Genomic DNA, 21272 nt, shown 5'->3' with positions numbered 1-21272 from the left:
TGTGTGGAAACATGGTGGCACAACATTGCACTCTCTGGGGAGAAGACCCTTCCTTTGTAATCATGAGTGGCTTCCTCTTGCTCACCCATACTAAACCTGAAACCACAGAGCTCTCTACAGATTACACTTTCCAATGTATCCCCTGCGTACTGATGTTAATTACATTGATGAAAGATAAATGTGCTGTACTTGTATCTTACATCTTGCATTACCATTTTTCTTCTGGTGATATACATAAGCGACGTCCGCGCTTCCCTTGCGCCGAACCCCTTTGATCTTGCCGAGGCCAACAGGGCAGACGTTGGAGTCGGTTGTCATTCCAAACAGTAAACAAGAGGCCTGCTGAGGTGCCCGTTTCATGCTGTGAGGACACCGAGGCAGAGACAAACATGATTTGATAGTGTTGCCTTCTGTTTTCTGTAATAAATAAAGATGGCACCATTTACTGGTTGCTATAGAAAAGAAGGCGCTGTGTGGTGACCAAAAAACAGAGCAAGCAAGGAAGAAGTGGAAGACATTTATTTTGCTGTTGGGAAGACAAAGTTTGAACAGAAAGCAGGATTTGAGCCGCGATATTGCACCACAGGTTGTGACGTTTTACAATGTGGTTATTTTAGCGTTTAGTTTATTGACTTTTATAGTGAAACATTCGTGAGAAGAAAAAGCTAATTTACACTCTGTTCTGGACTCTATTACCTTTGTGTCACCAACAAATAAGGAAGTCCTGATCTAAAATTCGATAGAAGGAAGAGCTCTTAGGATTACAAAGCTAGTGAAAGCTGATTAGAACAGGATGGCACCGCTTTCCTATCCCATCAGGTGCTAGCCCAGCACAGTAAGGAGCAGTTAAGCATTAGCTTAGCAAAGCAAAACAAACCCAGCAGTCTATTTTCCCCAAAGGAGAGAGTCGAGCTAAGGCAAGCAGAAACACGGTATTTCCAACTCAGTTTGTGGAGTGTGCCGCATAAGTTCCAGGAAGTCATTAAATGGAAAGGTGAGAGAGCATTTAACTGACACATTGTTAAAATGTCGATGGCATGTTTAATCACCGTTTCGTGTGACTGCGATGCCTGAGCACTGACAGATGACAGGAGCCATATGTTTGGCAAATGATTTAAGGAGCTCTCTCTGTGCTATCAGTCCAATGGTGTCAGCATAATCTCACACACAGTACAGGAGGAGTCAATGCACTGCTCATTCTTTGTGTACAAAAAACACTGTCATTTCTAGTTATTTCAGAAGTCTATCTCAATTTAAATTACAATTACATTAAGTAGTGATAATCTAATACATCATTGATCACTGCAGGTCTTTCAACTTGCTGCCTCACATCAAGCTGAGAGGCCAAGATGAGCCACAAAGCAGCAGAGATATTAACTTGATTAACCTGAAGCAGCTCTATCAGGAAGGGTAGGATTCAAGTACTTTATTGTTTCTTCTTTCTAAAATGAGAAGGAACAAACAATTCCAATGTGAGGATACTTTGAATATCGAGGATTACTAAAGGGATGAATGTGAAGAAAGGCGATAACCAGAGCTGAACAATTTTAAGTTTAACCTGAGATTCTGGTGTTTCGGGCAAAATAAATTTATATTTAAAAATCGATTCAGGATTTTAATGAATCGATATCATGTTATTCAAGCTAGAATTGATTTTAATCATCAAAACCCACCCCTAATTCATACTACACCAAAGCAAAGGTAATTAAGTAATTAAGCAATAGATATGGATTTAAATAACGGTGACGTTCTCGTTTTTTCACAGTATATGATACAAAACATTGTATTTTATAATTACAGGAAAGTCTGGGCAATGAAATACCAGAACTTTTTCTGTAATTTTACACCATATTTCTTACGGATTTAACCTCCTACGACCTGGCGTCCACATATGTGGACATCACATTTTGGGTTGTATAGACAAAAATATTCAATTTTACTCTACAAGGGCCTGATGTGCACCTTCAAACATTATACTGCCACCGTTCTCTTGAAATTTAAAATGAATGTCCTCTTATGTTCATCTCATTTATCTCAGAAACAAAACTCGGGTAAAAAGAAAAATCTGGTAATTTTTGTTTTTACAAGTCAGTTAAACTTGTTTACACTGAGAGAAACATATTTTAAGTGGTCCAGCCTAAAAAAATATACTGTATGTGGTCTATAATGTAAGATGAGTCTGACATTCCCGGTGTAAGATCCCAGTCTGCGATGGAACCCTTTCTGCATATTAGTTTTGACATGCTACCTGCCCATCTAGGCTCCAGGCCCTCACTTTTCACCTTGTTGCAACAGAATATAATTCGTTTTTAATGATATCTTCTAATTCTCCACCCGCATCACCAAGGACACAGTGTTTCATTTAGTTTTCGTGTGGGAAATCGCAGCAGTGAAGGTGACGGTGTTGTCAGGCGCACAGTAGACACCACAGCGCTGCTCACACTCTGCCGTCTCTGGACACCTCACCCCGGCAAAACTCCACCACCTGCACATATGGATTGTGTAAATTAGCAAAGTCTGGAAACAAAGCTGCTGACAGCTCTGACAGCAAAATGAACACACTCCATGCCCCGATACTGCAGGCCAAGTTCACAATAGCAAAACTCTAATTAATAAATAAATAAAGTTCACATATCATAGTTCCTCACATCTCAGGGGGCCTGATAGCACCGAGTGTTGCAATCATTCTGGAAAGTTGTAAAGCAGTCAGTTTAGTTGCTATAAACATAAATATTTCTGTGACACTCATGCGTAATGCTGCATGATTGATGCACTGGCACAGATGACTATGTGTGGACTGTGATGTATAAATGGAAGATTGCCTGGAGGTGTGCGTACACACGGTTTTATAAATCGAATTACCTTATTTATGCACATTATTTTCAGCATTTCTGCGTGTACACTTTTAGTATGGATCTTATGCACAGCTTTACAAATAAGGCTGCTGGTTTTTCCCTGTATTTCCATCATCAACCTGGAGTTTTGTGCTAATAGTCTTTTTGGATAGCACCTACTTTTTTGCCTGACACACCTCCCATGCAGGTTTGCTTTCCTGAGTTGCCTGCACATTCAGTCATGAAAAACTGGGGATTCTGAAGACTTCATCTTTTCCTAAAACAGTCTGTCTTTTACAGGTGTAAGCTCATAGGTATCCATTTTTTTTTTTTTAAATTAACTAAAATAGCATCCAACCCTAGATGTGAGAACAGATCCTCTGACATCAACTTGCATCTGTTGATCCTCAGTGGCAATGTTAGGCTATATAATATTTTTTTCTATGGCCACTTTGTCAGATTAGGACAAAGGAGTTGTAGAGTCACAGAAATCTGTCCTTTTCATGACTGACAGTCATGACAGACTACATGTTGCTCCCCGATCAGCCAGTCTCACTGGCTTTTGCAACAATGGCGTGTGTGATACTGGGTGTCTTGTTCATTTCACACTTTTATCTTGCTAAACTCATTCCTCTTTTGCTTTGCCATTGTTGCATTGATGCAGCGCTTGGCAGTAAAGAAAGACTCACTGGCCAGTGCTTCTCTTGATCAACCTCGCAGAAGAGAAGGAAATGTCACGTGGGAGACGATATAAAAGTGGCCTTCAGGGGGCGACTGCAATAAGACTTGCAGTTGTATTGAAGCCTATGGGACAACGGCCCTTGGCTCCGTTTCTCTCCCGGTAAACACATTCCTGATTAATTTATTATCTCATTAGCTGGATTCAGGTCTTTTTTTATTTCAGTAATTATTAGAGTCAGAAAGGAGGATTATTCTTGCTCATTTGCTAACAATGGCAACAGAGAAACTTTTAGCTTGGGGCTTCGCAGCAGGAATTCACTGACTGGTTGTGACGTTCATATTCTAAAAGTTTCACGTGCTAGCATTTCTGTAAGGATATTGTGTAGCAACTTAGATGCAGCATTAGTTTTTTTTGCCCACTGTGACACGCTTTTTAAGAAGATACATTTGTAACTCCACCCATTTTAATTTACAGCCCCTGTGTCTGGATATAACTGAGTTTATTTTGTATGGTCTGAACCATACCAACCAGACAGAGCATACTGGATTGCACACAATATTTTAACAGCTCCAATTAAACCTCTGCTCTGTGAGAAAGCACACTTGTTGGCCACAAACACACAGGTGAGCAGATTCATTGTGTGGCAGGAAAAAAAAAAAGTGCTCCAGTCTTGTATACTTTGATGTCCCTCATGACACGATGATACTGGCCCCAAAATATCCAGTTTGCACATACGTACTCCAAATGTGACTTAGCACTCAAATGTTTAGGATATAAATTTCCTTCCTCATGTGCTGCACTGATGTGAATCAGAATCAGAACTTGCTGTTAATCACTGCAAGTAAGAGAATGGTCACTTAGATCAGATGTGTTTTTAGGCTCTTTTAAAAGGAGGACATCATTTGACAACGATGCTTTGCTATTTAAAGGGAAAAACGTTTCACACAGGTCGTCTTTGTATATATGCTGATATCTTAGTGTAGTGATTGGAAGGTTTTCCTACAGGTTCATGTCACAGATTGTGTGTTTCGGGGCAAACATTGATGGCATTACTGTAAAGGCAAGCGATTCTTTCTTATTCAACGCTAACTTGAAATACTTATTTACAGTAAAAAGTGGAAAAGTGTGTTTATGTGCAAGGACTGAGGTCTGTGTGTGTGCGTACAGTTTGTGTGCAATGCAGTACAGACTCAGCAGCTCTGTAAGGTTAATAACAGTTTCCCCTAGAAGGTTCCTCTTCTTCTTTCTGCTTTGCACCTCTTCCAATCAGTTGCTTTAAAACTAGGAAAAAATTCTATCATCTATTGATGCAGTCCTTCTCTGCTCTCGCCCTCACCCTCCAGTGCCTTTCACAAAATAAAATTGTGTGGTATCTCCTCTTTTTGACCCTTCATTTGGCAGACAAATGGGAAGAAATGTAAGCTTGTGCCTCTCTCCCCTGCTGTTTTTGTTCTATTTTCTAATGTCAGTCTTTTTCTCCTCAAACCTTTACCCTTGTACAGATACTAAAGGTTTTTATTGATCTCCCATGAACCCCTTCTGACTTCAGCCTGATCCTTAAAGCTAAGCCTTTTCATGAAACACTGCACATTTAGTGTCCCACACACTCCAAGGTCACTGGAATTGTGTAGGGAGAAAGGCAGAGGAGTTTTTGTAGAGGCTGTTTTAAAAAAAAATATATATATATATTAAAGGTGCCCTGTACAGTTTTCTTGTAAACAAAAAAGAAAGTTTCTACTTACAGTCAGTATTACTGAATGCTTCTGTTCTGGAAGTTTAATAAAGGTATACATCATGGATTCCAAAATCAGTGATTTTAAGCAAAGATACTTTTTTAATTTGATAAATATTTTGGATTTGTTTAATACATTTAAGAAGTATTCAGTCTCCAAATGATGTTCATGGATTACAGCAAAAATGTGGCTTCTGTTTCCCTTTTGCACACAGACACATAAGTTTGCAAAACTCGTTCTGAGGCTTCACGTGCCTCTGTAAATGTTTTAAGGAGCTGAGGTGAAGTGACTGTGCAGGAAGGTCTTTGAAAATCAGCACTCCTTGGTCTTCTTTGGTTCTCAGGCGGTGCAGTAGGAATCTTTCTACGCAAACATGCAGAGGCCTGAAGGATCAAGCACTGCTTGGAGTTCAGTGCAGCTCTCCAGCTCTAGAGCAGCAAATACTGCCAGACTTAAATATTCCCACTACCTCCTGCTTGTCTCCTGTCATATAGTACCACATTCTGTTTACTACCACAAATCTAAAACTGAATTCATCAGCAAAAATAACTTTTTTTCCAGTCATCCACTGCGAAGTGCTGATTTGTGTTCTCTCCTGAGAAGTGGTTTAGACGCATTCCTCATCCTCTGGGACCACAGTGTTGTTTTGACAGGATTTTTACTTGTTAGAGTTTTTGTCTCTTGATTTAGCTAATTACATATCTGCTGTAAAGTTGCTGTAGCATCTTTTAACAAAGCAGATATAGAGATTTACACTTCTGGATACAAGTGATTTCCATAAAGCATGTTAGAGTGCCGTGCACTGACTCCCGGAGGAACCATGTGTCGTGCTGTGATTTGATGCTGAGAAATCCCTTCTTTGCTGAGAACAACAGTTTGACTTCTGACATGTTGAGGGGCCCACTATCTCCATGCTGCTTAGTAAGCAATGTTTGGCTGGAAATGTGAAGACACATATTTATACCAGGTAAACAATGGCTGCTATTTGATTTATATGGAAAAGCCTCTCAGTTTTTATCCAAAAGATACTTCAGTGGACGGGATACAACTCAAGGGAATCTGACTTTTTATTTGATTTGCTCCACTGATGAGATTACACTTTACTACTGACATAGAATCAGTGTACCAACCTTAATAGTTCCTTTTTTTATGTTTGTTTACATTGTTTCCTTTATTTCCACACCGAAAATCTGTCATATTTTCTCTGGGGTTCTAGACAATTTGACTTCACACGTTTTCTTCCTCATGAAATCTCTGTATCCGATTCACTAATATTTATTCATTTAAGTGGTGTTTTTAAAGATTCAGAGCTGGAAGCAAGATACAAGAAGTGTGGCCTTGTAGGTCAGCAACAAAAGCCAGTGGGATTTGTGTGTAGCCTTTTGATTTAATGCAGAAATAAGCAATTTTTTTTAAGTTAATGATATTTACGGGTTTTCTTCAGTAAGAAAATCTCAACACACTGAAACTTTTAGGATTTTTGACTGCAAAGGCAGTTGGAAAAAGCTATACGAGCTACCACATGTATGGTACGTATGCACCAGTCAGGCACGACATTTAACCACCTGCCTAACATTCCCAGCAGAACATTTCCCAAAGCATCTTCCATTTTTCCATTATCCAGTTCTAATGCTCACCTGCCCATTGTTGGCACTTTAAGTGGTGGACGGGGGTCAGCACGGGCACCCTGACCGGTCTGCAGCCCCATATGCAACGATTTGTGATTCACTGTAAATTCTGACACCTGTCTATCACAACTTTTCTGCAATTTGAGCTCATCTCTTGGACAGGACCATACGGGCCAGCCTTTATTCCCCTCGGTGATCTTTAGCCCCCCCATGATCCTTTTGCTGGTTCATTGTTCCTTCCTTGGACTTTTGATAGATATTGACCACTGCAGGCTGGGAACACCCAACAGAGCTGCAGTCAAATCTAATACATCTGTTTGAACAACCTTGTTCACTTGTTCCCTGATATATCCCACCATCCAACAGTATTCACTTCACCTGTCAGCGGACATAATGTTATGCCTGATTGGTGTATATGTACATGTCATTGTCACTGCCATTGAGCTTGTGTGTTTAGCTTGATCATGTTGAAAGTCCATGACAACTTCTGTAGTCTATTGTTAGAAAATGTCTTCTCTGAGACACAAAAAGCTTAGAAATTCACACTTATGTCATAATGTAAAAGAAAACATGAAGAAATGGGTTTATTTCAGGCATCTAACCAAATAACAGATGGTGGAAAAGTGTGCAAATGCTAAGTAATTGTCGGGTTTAGGATTTGAAGCACTCTGTTGTGTGTTTGTCTTTGAAGAGTCTTTCTACTCCGCTTTTCTACTCTTCCAGTCATTGTGTTGAGGTTTTACCAAATTTGGTCAGACAAAGGCCCTACGTCATAAACAACCCCTGTTGTTTCTGATAGTGTATCAGTTTGAAATATTCATTGGCCATTCTCTCACTCTATCTCACAACTGTCCTCAGGGGAACAAATCACTAATGATCCCTTTTTTTCAGCCCAGTTCACTGCACTGTAATACTGCTTTCAGCTCCCGTTGCTACAGTAATCCTAGTAAACAACCATACTCCATTTGTCCCAACATCACCTACACGAAACCTCAGAATCAGGCTGATGGATGTCGATAATTCTAATGAAAATTCGTCCCTACTTGGTTTATTTTGTATCCATTATGTGAGGAGTCAATTTTTAAAAATTAATATTATTATAGCATTATTCCTGATGCTGATGGTGTTCTCACAGTAGATTGTATTTTTAGAGAAGTGTAGCATTTTTGAGGATGATGAATTCTTTCACTCCAGGTTATATCTCTTAGTGAGTTCAACCGGTTGAGGGGTTAAGGCAAGGATGTCAAACTCGTTTTACATCGTGGGGCGCACAAAGGCTACTTTGATCTTAAGTGAAACTACTACTACCCTTGCCCCAACCGTCCCATAGTTATGAAATATAAATTTAAAATTTAAAAAAATGCCCATTTTATTTAAATTATTTTGGTGTAGTATGAATAGGAATTGACGGCAGGGGGAAAGCTGTGTGACCTATGAAAATGAAAAGTCTGGGCACTTTTTCACATTTCCAAGACCTGTTCAGTGGCCAGACTAGAGCCTTTGCCTGTTCAATTCTGGCCCCCGGGCCAGGTTAAGGGTTCATAGCATTCGAAGCATTACTTGATACTGCCTATCTAACTGATACTAATTCTATGCATAAGGGCTTCCAAAATCACCAGTGTGAACGCATAACACAGTACTCACGATTATAACGATGTGAATTATTCAGTGATCATTGAACTATAGAAAATATCAGTCAAACAAGAGTGTAAGAGTTACTTTCCCCTGACACATCGGAGCGTCTGCTGCTCTGACCTCAGAGTCTTGGCAATACAGACTCCCATCAAAAATGTATTTTATTGATCCAAACCTTGTGTCACGAAAGTATCAGTGTCAGCTTGATGGTTAGACTCCATGTGTTCTGGGACTGCAGTTGCCCCATGACGTGCACCTCTTCTTATAAAACCCTCTCACATGGGTGTTCATATGGAGCTGCGCTTTCATCCCCCCTGCAGTCCTCGGAGGGCCTGCGTGTGCTCTGGCACTGTGCGTTTTAGCAGATCACTTTGTGCAGCAGCTCGAGTTACACGGAGCTTCGGAGTGCTCATGAGTATCTCTTTCACAGCTGTATTGTTGAACAGCTCAGTAAGCTCAGTGTGTTTGAAGGGGCTTTACACAGATTCAGTGGGAAAGCCATGAAGAAGGATTCGCTGACACACAAACACATTTGCAACAGTGCGCCTTCCCACAGTCCTACCACTGAGAGGTCCACAGTTGGAGGTGTTGTGGTACAGAATGCGGGAGCTGCGTGATGCTCAAAGCATCAGTGCATCCTCCACCTCACTATCATCCTCCTCTCTGGTTTTTCAGCTGTTTTTTTTTTTTTCTTTGTAGATCTGTCTCGGCATCACTTTCTGCACCGTCTTCACAGAAATCTCATCTCGCTTAAACGCACCCACACGCACACAGACTCTCTCTTGTGTACATGCACACAATCACAAGCAGATATTCAAATAGGTCCAGACACACACTTACATATGCAGACACACATTATTCAGCTAATGTCTGTGTCTGTGAGAGCCTCTGGTTAATAACTGTTTGTTCTCCTTTGCAGATGCTGGCTCAGGATCAGGAGACGATGGTAAGATTACTCACCTCTTCCTCCTCCACCTCCTCTAACTCCTCACATACTGCTTTTTAATATGCTGCTCTCTACCCGCTGTGTTCCACAGCACTGTATTTATTATTGAGTATGAGGGGCTGACTTCAATGTATTTTAATTTCATAATATGATAAACCAATTAAAAACATGTTCTCTTAACATCATTAGCTTCACTTATTATTTTATTCACGCTAACGTTTAATCTAATTGAATTCATGTACTAAAGCAAAACTTTATTTATAAAGCATATTTCATACCAGACAATTTGCTACACAAATGCACTAGCATCAAGACTGTAGCATGAGTATATACATAGATTAAACCGTGGCTCAGGGGGTTGGGAAGCGTATCTGTAACCGGAAGGTCGCCGGTTCGATCCCGGGGCTCTCTGTCCTGGTCATTGTGTCCTTGGGCAAGACACTTTACCCTACTTGCCTACTGGTGTTGGCCAGAGGGGCCGATGGCGCGATATGGCAGCCTCGCTTCTGTCAGTCTGCCCCAGGGCAGCTGTGGCTACAACTGTAGCTTGCCTCCACCAGTGTGTGTGAATGTGAGAGTGAATGAATAGTGGCATTGTAAAGCGCTTTGGGTGCCTTGAAAAGCGTTATATAAATCCAATCCATTATTATTATTATTATTATTACTGCAAGGTCCTAACAAATGTATTGATTGGTACCTGATGAGTAACCAGGTGGTGCGTTCCTGATGACCTGCAGTAACGGGCTGGTTCAAAGAGCTTGTCAGAGAGATCCTACATGTAAACATGCAGGGACTATAGTGTTTTATTAATTAACTCTTTGTTAATAATTGTTTCTTGGGAAACAATTATGGGATATTATAAATGACCATCAATTATTCAATAACTTTCAGCAAACAGGGTCACTTCTGCTGATAAACTTAAAAAGGATTAAGTGCTAATTTTGAGCTGCCTCTAGCTTTGTGTAGTGTTTTAGGGTCTTTTAGCTCATTGTTTTGGATTGATGGCTTTGATTTGCACTCAACCTGCTCATCCCTGATTATTTATTTATTTATTTAATGCAACAAGTGGACAAAAGAAGTGAGCATGGAGTCATTTTATTTATTTTTATTTTTAACATGCAGAGTAAACTTTTACTGGTAATGCATTGTAATCAAATAGCCATTCATGTATGGGAAACTGTGAGTTTACATAACGTGATGGGTGCTAACAAACACAGATAAAGATGAAGGAAGTGATGTTGCCAGCATGTGTTTTATCTTTTGTCAAAACTAGACTTTTGTGAACAGGCTGTTCTCACAGCTGCAGTAAAAGATCATGTGACTGCAGCAGAAAATACATTTAAAACACAGAACAATTGGAATTGTAACAGATTTTCAATCACAACTGATTTTTTTCAAGTCTCAGCCAGATAAAAATTTGCATAATGTCCTAAAAAAACTGGGAATTATTTGAAAAATTGAAAGTGTTTTTTTTTTTAAGCAAAAGCCCAGAAATTACACAATTCACCTTTCTAATCTCACGCTGATTCATCTGACTACTTTTTTGTGCAAATTCGACATTGAAGGCCAAGATTTGCAGAGACGGCATGCTGGAGAAAGTCCTCATTTAGCTTTGTGTGCCCGTCTTCACGAAGCCGAGTGAAAGGGCGGAATGGTGGCCTGGGCAGCATTGCAGCTGATAAACAGTGGAGCTTGGGGAGAGAGTGACAAGTGTGTGAGAGTTGATTGCAATAAGATTGAGATGAGCTTATAGCCATGAGTGACTTTATGAAGAATAACTTTTGTGTAACTAATCACATAAACCCCCACCGTATTAATAACGTGTCTTTGAGCTAAGTTTCTAATTTGTTGCTTAATTGACTAACAAGATTCAACTCTAACATCAGCACAGACAGTAGTCAGGCTCGTCTGTCAGAACACGTTTGTACCCATGCATATATTTACACTCCCCACTCTGCAGCCTCTCTATCCTCCCGTGTGTTTGCCCATGCAGTTACTTCATTAACTCCGATGCATGGAGCTTTCCCAAGCATATATGAGAGGGAGAGAGAGATTGAAAAAGAGATTAGTGCCCCCCAAAAAGACGGCAGATAGACGGATGAACAAGCGGAAATGAAACTGGTGCTAGGTCAACCAGAGAGAGAAAGCGAGAGAGGGAAAGACAGATAGAGAGGAAAGATGGGGGTGGACAAAGAAATGGCCTGGGGAAAGTCGCAAAATAGATAACAGAGCAGAGGAAACAGACGGCGAGTGGTGTAGAGATTGAGGGAGAGGAGGACAGACAGCCCTAAGAAGCAGGAGGAAGGAGGAGCAAAATGAAACATACATTTTTATGCATGTCCCGTGAACACAATGTGCTTACACTTGCATGGGATTAAAGGGAAAAATGGCACGGCCAGTACCATCGTGATTTGTTTGTAATGCCATGCATGCTCGGTCTATCTCTGAGCTCCGTTGTATAGACGATCACACTTCCTCGGGCTGTTTTTCGGCATTTCATTGCAAGACACCACCATAAAATCTGCAGTGAAAGAAAGCAGTCAGAGGGTTTCTTTTCCCTTAATGCTCTCGGTGCCTTACAAGAACCAAAATAGCACAGAAGAGAATTCAATAACAAAACCGAGAATTTTTAGTCCTATAACGCTAAGAACTCTGAATCTGAAAAGCTGCACTTCAGTGGAAATTGGAAGGAATAGCTTATGTTAGTTTGCTCTAATTTACAGAACTATTATTCCACCCAAACCCAGCGCTTGTTTACAGTAGTACATATATTATTTCTAGCCATAAAAGTCAGGTTAAAGGTGGCAAATGTTTTAGTTCACACGCCATTTACAGACCAATTTGATCAAGCTGGTTGGAACAGTAAACCACTGCATAATAATCCATAACGAAAAGTGTTTGGGTGCAAATTAGCACTTTCTGAAAACATTCACCTTTAATGAACCGTTTAATTACAAAAAAGACTAACAGCATGAGATGTCTCAAGAAAAAAAAAGTGCAGTTTCAACAGTATGTTTTAGTTTTCCCAGCCAGCCTGCTGTCATTACCAAGACTCTTTGTAAAGAGAGTGGCTCTTTGGCTTCAGCACCTTATTGCTGCGCGGTATGTCTTTTTCAGTAAGAGGCTCTAACCTGACAGCAATTCAGAACTCTGGCTCAGGTTAAATTTACAGTTGAGGCAACCACTCAGATCCACTAATGCATTCTTACACAACACAAAGCTTCCTGGTGCAAAACACAGTGCAAAATCCCCAAAAAGTAATGCTCTCCTTCTGTGAGTTTTTAGACTTTTCAATGAGCCAAATTGGACCCCTTGCTGGTCCAGGTTCTAGCCTGCAGGTCATTTGTTTGACACCTCAGTTGACTAACGTTAGCCTGGAGTTGTGCTACAGGGCTTTAATCCGTTTTTCAAAAGCATTTCTCTTGCAATGCCATCAGAGACATACAGTGTTTGACAATTATATTGTCTGCAGTGAAAAATAACAGCCAGATCCTCTGACTTCTGGATTTTACTTATTAATTTACACATCCATTAAGCGCAGAGTCTGCCGACTTCTTTTACCTCATTCAGTAAGTGCATGTTTAAAATTAATTTTACTTGTGGTAAAATCAGTCTGCTTGAAAACATTAAAAGGTCAGCGAGTTTTCAACCAACACATCATGCAAATAATTTGTTAGACAGTTATTTATGTTAGTCTAAAGATGGAAAAATAAAAAAAATCTTACCGATGCTGTGTAACATCTGAATAACAAAAAAGGACTGATTTGTTGCAGTTGCAGTCACAGGAGATATGTACAAAGTGTTCTCGATCAGTGACACTTCATATTTAAATGCACTGGTCTGCGTCTTCATCATGCAGGTAGCGAGAGGTGAATATTTGAACCCAGATTATGACCTTTTTTAGAACTAACCAGGTTGTTTTTGGTGCCTATAGCAAACCGAGCAGTGAGTGGAAGCTAAACAAACAGCAGTGTTCTGGCTGAGCAAACTCTAACTGTGGCCGGTGTATCAAGGTTTTAATGCCAAATGACACCTACTGACTATCTGCAGCTTTAAGCCAAAGAGCAGTGCTGTGACAGCAACAAACTGATGCAACTGCAGACTGAATAGTTTACTTATTTTACATGTTTTATCTAAAGTTTAAGTATCATAAAACAGAAAAATAATACTCCACATGCTTCATGTGTCCTTCAAAATAGTTACCCAACAGGACATCACTCCATAACATAGCACGACATACAGACTGCTACAGCGGGCTTTAAAAAGCTAATAAAAAATCTCATAAAATTCATGTGTCATCATGAAAAAAATAACAGTATCCCAGCCAAACCAACAGGAATGATTAGTGTAGCATCAGACGATCAAAAGGTGAAAGGTATAGAGTCATCGTTCACATATTTCTTTAAGTGAGACAGATTTTCTCTGAATATCCTCATGAAAGCTCATTATAAATGTTCACCTTCCAAGACCCCTGGGCGGTTTAAAGTAGAAGCCTGAGAATTGTCCTCACTCTCAAAATGTCAGATAAATCTGACGAATCGATCATTCAGGAGGAAAAGAGACAATTAAGAAAAAATAGCTCAAGGGTGGAGAGGGTATTTGTGCAGTAGAGGAGGAAGAAGGGAAAGAAGAGGGCAAGGACAGGAGGAAGAGAAACACAAACACACCCTATAAAGATAGAATCATAGCAGAGGTCACAATAGATGGAGAGATACAGTAGGAGAGATGGAGGGGAGGGAGGAGTGGGATCTGCCAGAGGTGGAAGAAGATGCTGGTGTTTTATGAGCAGGGGAGAAGGTTAAAGCAAGCGGTTGTAAAAGACGGCTTGGACTTGTAAGAAGTCAGCAGTAGAGAGCCATCTCAGTGAAAATCAAATATATTTTAATGGCCGATGATAAATCTACACACATAAAACTTGGGTCAGCCAGGAAGTTGCCAGTTTCAGTGTGTGTGTGTGTGTGTGAGTGTGTGTGTGTGTGTGTGTGTGTGTGTGTGTGTGTGGGGAATGCAGACCAGTGGCAGTGCAAGCGCGGATGCATTCATGCTCGTCAGTGTGTGTTCTCCTTTGTGTTTGCTGTTTTTTATCTGATAAGTACACAAGTCAACTGTGCAGGGAGATGCCCTCTGGGCACGAGTCGAGTCACATGGCCCCTTTAGTCAGAATCAACCATTTGTCCAAATCAAATTGCACAGTGGAGAAATTGAATTGCGCTCACATGATCATGCAAGAACAAAGACAGAGCAAAGCCTTGAGCCTGAAAGATTTCGAGGCATCTCAACAGTCCAAGTATATTTTTAAAGAAGACAGACTATTTCGCGCTGCTGGCAGATGATCATTTGTTAGAATGCCAAACTGTAAGAGAGATAAAACCTACTCTTGCATGATATCACCTCGAAAAAAGGAGCTGAAGTGTTGTAAAAGGGGAAAAAAATACAGTCCTTATTTTTAGAACTGAAGCAGCACCACCTCTTGGATGTCAGTCCACCGCTTTCGTCCACACAAAAATATCTCCACAAGATTTGGACGGGTTGGCTTGAATTTCTTGCACGCAGCAGCTGATCACAAAATACCCGTTAGAAGTATTGACAGCTTCAGCAGTGGAGGTGGAGCGAGAGGTGGATTCTGAGATCAGGTTTAGCAGAGGGTGTCTATTCCAAAATGGGTTTTTTTGTGTGCGTGTGGATGATCAAATGTGTCTGGTGGGCAGGTGCAGTAAAACATGCCCTCTGTCAGGAGGTGGCAGCAAGGAATTGACAAAGATGGTACTTTTCTCCTCTTAAAGGTTGAGAGGCAGTAATTCTCAGCAACAACCAGGAATGTAACAAATAGAAAATATCTATCTGCACTACAATGTTCTGCCATTTTGCATGCAGGTCATAAATCTTATGGAACCAGGATAAGCCCTTCAGTTCTTCTTCTGAAGGGAGAAGTACTAAAACAAACAGTTTTAGTACTTCTCTCTTTAAGCCACCTGTATTCTGATTAGCCACTCCCTGTAAAAGATGGTTTTAGTGTAATATTGGCAGAGCCATGTGCCCAAGATGATCATTTTAGGAATTCCCCTATGAATAACATCCTCCAGAAACAGGAGTACAAAAAATGTCCAGAATGACTCATGAAGAAAATGTATTTCCGATGTATTACCTGTCTCATTATTTGAAACTGTGGCCATTTTATTTTAATTGTCCACCCCAATTTTTTTTACATAAAATAAGAAAAATCACAAGTTCCTTTTGATGCATTTTATTAAAAACTCTTTAATTTAATGTGGGCTAACAAGCAAAGCTTTGACAGACTGAACTGGCATGAAAGCAGCCTCCAGGAACAATGAGTAGCACCCAGCTCATGTTATATGTTGGTGTTGCTTTGACAGATGCCAGCTGTTAGTATACAAACAATAGTAGTAAAATTCCAGTATATGATCATTGTGACTTAAAAACTATAAGATGCAGTGGATTCTGTTGCACAGACTTGAGTGTCTCTCTTTGCAGTGCTGAGATAAGTTTGATGCGCTGATGTGACTGGCATGCAGCATGAATGCAAACTATCTCCATGTTTGAACTTTAATGTTTTTTTATTCCACAAGTTGCAGCAAAGCCGTCATCGGCCAGCATCTGTTGCACTGAAGGAACAGTAGAAAAGCACGTCCTGTCACAGTGTCAGCACTGCTGGCTCTAGCTAAGCTATAAAGACTCAGTGCTCAATACAGTATCTTTGCTAACTGGTCTTTAACACTGCAGCCCAGTCACTGCAAAACACCACAAGATGTGATTGTGCAGTAAAAACACATTGAAATTAGAGTTATTTGCTTGCATAACATTTCTTAACTTTGTCATGAAACAATTTCTGAGAAGCACAAAACATTTCTGTTCTTTTCAGTTTATGTCAAGCAGATGTCATCTAATGCATCTTCATACAGGGAACTAATTTTGTAAAATTGCTACTTTGCCAACTGGTGACTTTAATTATTCACTGTCTTTTTACAAGACCCAAAAGTACATTAGGTCTATGCTTCACTGTGGCTTCTCCAATCCAATATTAAACAGTGAATTTTTGAAAAGTGTTCTAGTAGAGATAAACTAGTCCTCAGCTGGACCTGCAAGAATACTGGTTAGGAGTCAGCTGGACTCGAGCCGCTAAGTCAAAGATTTAAACGCTGTCATGCTCTGTGAGCCACCGGCATTGTAGTGACCTAATTTCACCACAGTTTCGAGGGTAACTCTTATCTGAATTAAGTGCTTTGTCAAGGTCAAAACAGTGTCCCATAACTTATCAGAGCCTTTTTTTTTTTTCCCAGTTTGAATAGTAAAAAATGACTCCATTATAAGTCCTTAACAGCAGGGAGAGAGCATCAGGGCTGTCAGCACTGTAATTACCAGTATTTATGGGGCATTCTTCGAAGTGTCTCTCCTGCTTTTTTTTCACCTACCTGCTTCTTTTGTGTGTCACTCTAATTATTTCCCGAGCTTTGTTTAGGCTCACACTTTAGAAGCACTTGTTCTGGCGGTATCTTAGTAAACTCAGACTAAAATGAACTGAAATAAAATGAAGACAAAAACTGAGATCATAGTGTATACTTTCAGTTCTAATAGAAAATACACTGAATGGAAGGTCCGTGTTTTGTAGTCTTTGTCAATTTAGTCAAATCACTCAGTACAGCAAGGACTTTTGGTGCGCGTACTCAGCAAAAATCAGTGGAAGATGACAGTTTTTGTGAGCTGAAATCGAAACGTTAACCCTAAAAACAGAATTTGAAGTACAATAATGCTGATATACTGAAGTTTGATTTGTATTTCTCTCTCCATAAGTACACGTGCCGAGCCTTGTCTCGTAAAATGTATTTTTCTGAGTGTTGACTAATGAAAAGATAAACACTGCAATTGACTTAATTGAAATACAATAGCCTTATTGGGGTAATTAATCTAATGATCAAACCCAAAACACTATGGATTTGCAAGCACTTCATTAATTTGAATTAAGGGCGAGGCTCCACTATAGTGCAATTATGAATTCAATATCAATTGATCTTCCTTAGCCGCTATGCAGCAGTGCACAGAAATGGCAACGCGAGCTGGGACCTCATGTTTTACCGTTTATCAACCATCCAAATATTTTGCAGCAACATATCTTATCAACATGCGTGCAGGGCTTCTTAAAGTAGCTACAGCACACCCCATTAGGAGAAATGAAGAAGAATGTCTGCTCTGCCGATGTTGTCACTTTTCTCCACGTTGAAGCACACGACCAGAGGATGACCTCATTTAGAAAACACAAGAATACAACCAAATGAATCGGCGAGAAGCGGAGGTAAAGCCGCCGGCTGACCCACGGTTCCCCCGGTAATTGTTACGTCCATTCCTGCTTCAGCAGCCTCCACAGTGACCAACCGCTGCCCCAGTCACACTGCTATTGCTATGGTAACCAAGTTAGAGGTTTAGGGAGTAATCTAATCTTCCCACTTTGTGGTGTAGCGATAAGGCTCGCCACCGTTAGCCCACCCGTGTGTGTGTGTGTCTGTGTATGTGTGTCCTATTCAGTTATTCTGTGCTGCACTGCTTACATGCACAGACTCACACACAGAACCAATATGTTCCACCCTAATAGGCAGGTGAAAGCCAAGGGGCAGATAGGCATCCAGCCTTGTTGAAAAGTCTGACTCTCACTCAAGCTGACATTAAGTGTCACTCATTTATTATGAACCATGACTATAAACAGGGGAGATTTTGTTTCACTATTTTTACACCCTGGACATGTCACCAGTCGTTTACATATACATCTATACACAGTTTATAATGTAAAGAGACCCGTTAACTTAACACACCTTTGTTTGGTTTGGTGGTGGAAGCCAAAGGAACCGCAGGAAATCCATGCAGGGACATGGAGGGCATGAAGACTCCACACAAAGAGAGCACAGTCGACCAGAAAGGCATGCTGATATTTTTTTTCTGCTGTGCGGAGACAGTGCTAACCACTGCACTGCAGTGCCACCGTAAAGACAAAAGGAAAATAATGGCACAAGACACCTTTCGTAGGGAAAAAAATCTCTTTTGTCTGAAATTGACACAAATGTGTGGTTTAAGAAGCCCAAAGCTCAAACCTGAACCCGGTGCTATCAGAAAATGTTTTTTGGGGGACAAACAATTTTATTCTGATTGGCACAGATCAAAAATCATTTAGATTTATTTTAGAAGCATTTTATTTTTCCCCAAAAGATAGGATTTAGTTTTAAGGTTAGCATTTCTTTTCTCAGTGAGGACTCATTTCTCGTGCTGTCTATTAATCCATCCAGATCACCTCCCTCTTCTCAACCATCTCCTTTGGGTGGAGGTGGTCTGATGAGATGCCATAACCTGAACTCTGAGCCCCTCCCAAATCACTTACACTAACATCTTTAAAAGAAGCTCATTTCTGCTGCTTTTATCTGCACTCTCATTCTTTTCATCACTACCCACAGCTCCTGAGCACAGGGGAGGGTTTTTGCTGCACTTGTGTGGGTTTCATTCAGGTATTCTGGCTCCCTCCCACAGTCCCACATGTCATGCATGTTTGGATAATTGCTGGTCCTAAATTGTTCATGGATGTGAGGTAGTCAGGTGCTCAAAGTGTAATGAACAGAGTGCTGTATAAGTGGTCAGTAAAACTAGAAAAGTGTTATATATAAATGCCAGTCCATTTCTGTTACTGCTGTACCGTCTGTCAGTGTCTCGCTTCACTCTCCGCTCAGTGATGAACGAGACCCTGAGATATTTGAACTCCCACACTTGAGTAACTCGAAGAGAGCAATCCACCCTTTTCGGACTCAAACTTGGATGTGCTAATTCTCATCCCTGCAAACTGCTCCAGAGTGAGGTGGAGGCTAACGTGCTGTGTGTGTGTTTGTGTGTGTGTGTGTATGCATACAAGCAAAAGAAAACAGATTATGAAACCATGTTTTAGAGAACAAAGAAATCTCAAGTTAAAGTCACCCTACTAAGAGGCAAATCTAAAAAAATGATCTTTTTGTCAGGGAGTATTTTTGCTTCACTCTGCAAGATTGAATCAGCGTCATCACGCCACAGCCGCTTGCAGTGGATAACGAAATCAAATTTTCCTTTGCAGTCTAATTTATAAATGAGGAAATATTCTTTTCCCCTAGATCTGTATCATACTTAGACTTTGAAGAGACGTTTGCCGAGAACTGGGCCTTTCCAGAAGAAAACAACGTGCTCATTGTTACTGCAGCAGATCAGCACTAATGTGTGGTGACTGCTCTGGTGTATTGAGGGTGAATTAGAAATAGCAAAGTGGCTCTTGACCAGTCTAAATATAAGAAAATTACAACTTTGTGTATAAATTCTATTTTTTGTTTTCTGAGAGTACAACCTCACATCATTCATTATTTGAACCACAACGGCCCCAATAAGCTGCTCTAGTTAAATGCCTGAAACATTTTATAGTAATGAAGAGCTGCATATAAACTGCATAAACTGACCATCTCCACACTGACTGTGACTAATCTTTCAGAAATAACATCGAGCACATTTAGTGATCGTGGCGTGGTTTGTTTTAAAGTGCGACTTTCATGTAGTAAATCAGAAAGCACCGCAAGTGAGGTGATAGAACAGAGGCAGGGGAACTCCAGGCCACAAGAGCCAGTGTCCTGCAGGTTTTAGATGTGTTCTTGATTCAACAGCTGATTTAAATGGCTAAATTACCTCCCTAAGTGTCTTGAAGTTCTCCAGAGGCCTGGTAATGAACTAATTATTTGATTCAGGTGTGGTGACCCAGGGTGAGATCTAAAACCTGCAGGACATCGGCCGTTGAGCCTGGAGTTCCAAACCCCTGGTCTTCAACATTCAACAGGAATCGGTTAATGTTAACAAACCTTATATTATTTCATGTTTCAGAGAGATTTTAAGACTTTAAGATTTTTACATTTAAATGTTTAAGATTAGGCTTAAACCTTACCTTTTGTTTTTTCTTACAATATAAAGCACCTTGAAACAACTATTGTTGTTTTTTGTTGATATATAAATAAAATTTAACTGAATTAAACTGAGAGCGGAGCAAATATACATAATATGTACCTTTATTCTTAAACAGCAAAAAAAAGATCTTGGTGTCTTTCCCAGCTAGTGCAAGCAGTTACCTTCAAATGTTTGGCTAATATATCTCACGGTTTCATGTAAACTGTGTTTACTGTGTGATGTTGTAAACAAATTTTACGAAGTGCTTAAATTAGTATAAACCATCCTTAACACATGATTAAAAAAAAGTGAGGCCACTTAAAAAAAAAAGTTTTTTCCTTAAAAGCCGAGGTAGACGCGAACATTTCCACAGCTGTGAACAGTGACCACAGAAAACTCCAAACACGAGATCGATAACAAACTGAAACATTGAAATTAATTTCAGATTTAACCCTGTGAGGTATCACTTGACTGTTTTCTTTAGAGTCTGGTGGTGCACTGTGAATAAATACGCTACAACTAATAATAATTTGTGTGTTATACTATGATGCCGAGGCGTGCTACTTCTGTAGAGAAAATAATGTTTTCACTTGTAGGTAAGTCTCTTTGTATGACCGTATCGGCATAATATAGTTTACTGATTCAAGTTAATGATGGTAAAACAAAGTTAAAAGGTTTTGGACGGCATCCCCATTTCCTACAGTCCACAACACATGAAAATGAGTGGCATTTGATTTTTTTTTTTTTTTTTACAGTGTACATGAAGATCGTCCCTGTATTGAAAGAGATCTATTCTCCGGTCTCACGGAGCATACGTTCAGGCAGAGCACACAAGAAAGGCTGGGCTGATAAGCCTTTATTTTGGCA

The 21272-nt window shown here is 40.2% G+C and overlaps 1 protein-coding gene across 1 annotated transcript in view; it reads left to right on the top strand.

Annotated features, from left to right (window-relative positions):
- The window catches only part of LOC147312023 (tomoregulin-2-like), a 131986-nt gene that overhangs the window by 57844 nt on the left and 52870 nt on the right, over positions 1–21272 (top strand). The window contains exon 4 of the mRNA XM_086265954.1: positions 9432–9458. Within this exon, the coding sequence (XP_086122080.1) occupies positions 9432–9458 (27 nt within the window). The remainder of the gene's footprint in view (positions 1–9431; positions 9459–21272) is intronic.

The sequence above is a fragment of the Aulonocara sp. 'chitande type north' Nkhata Bay genome, linkage group LG16 (genome assembly GCF_057382095.1).
Source record: "Aulonocara sp. 'chitande type north' Nkhata Bay isolate Kocher_YH1m ecotype deep benthic linkage group LG16, A_spYH_male_GT1.1, whole genome shotgun sequence".
Classification (NCBI taxonomy): Eukaryota; Metazoa; Chordata; class Actinopteri; order Cichliformes; family Cichlidae; genus Aulonocara; species Aulonocara sp. 'chitande type north' Nkhata Bay.
This window is presented reverse-complemented; position numbering and strand designations above follow the sequence as displayed.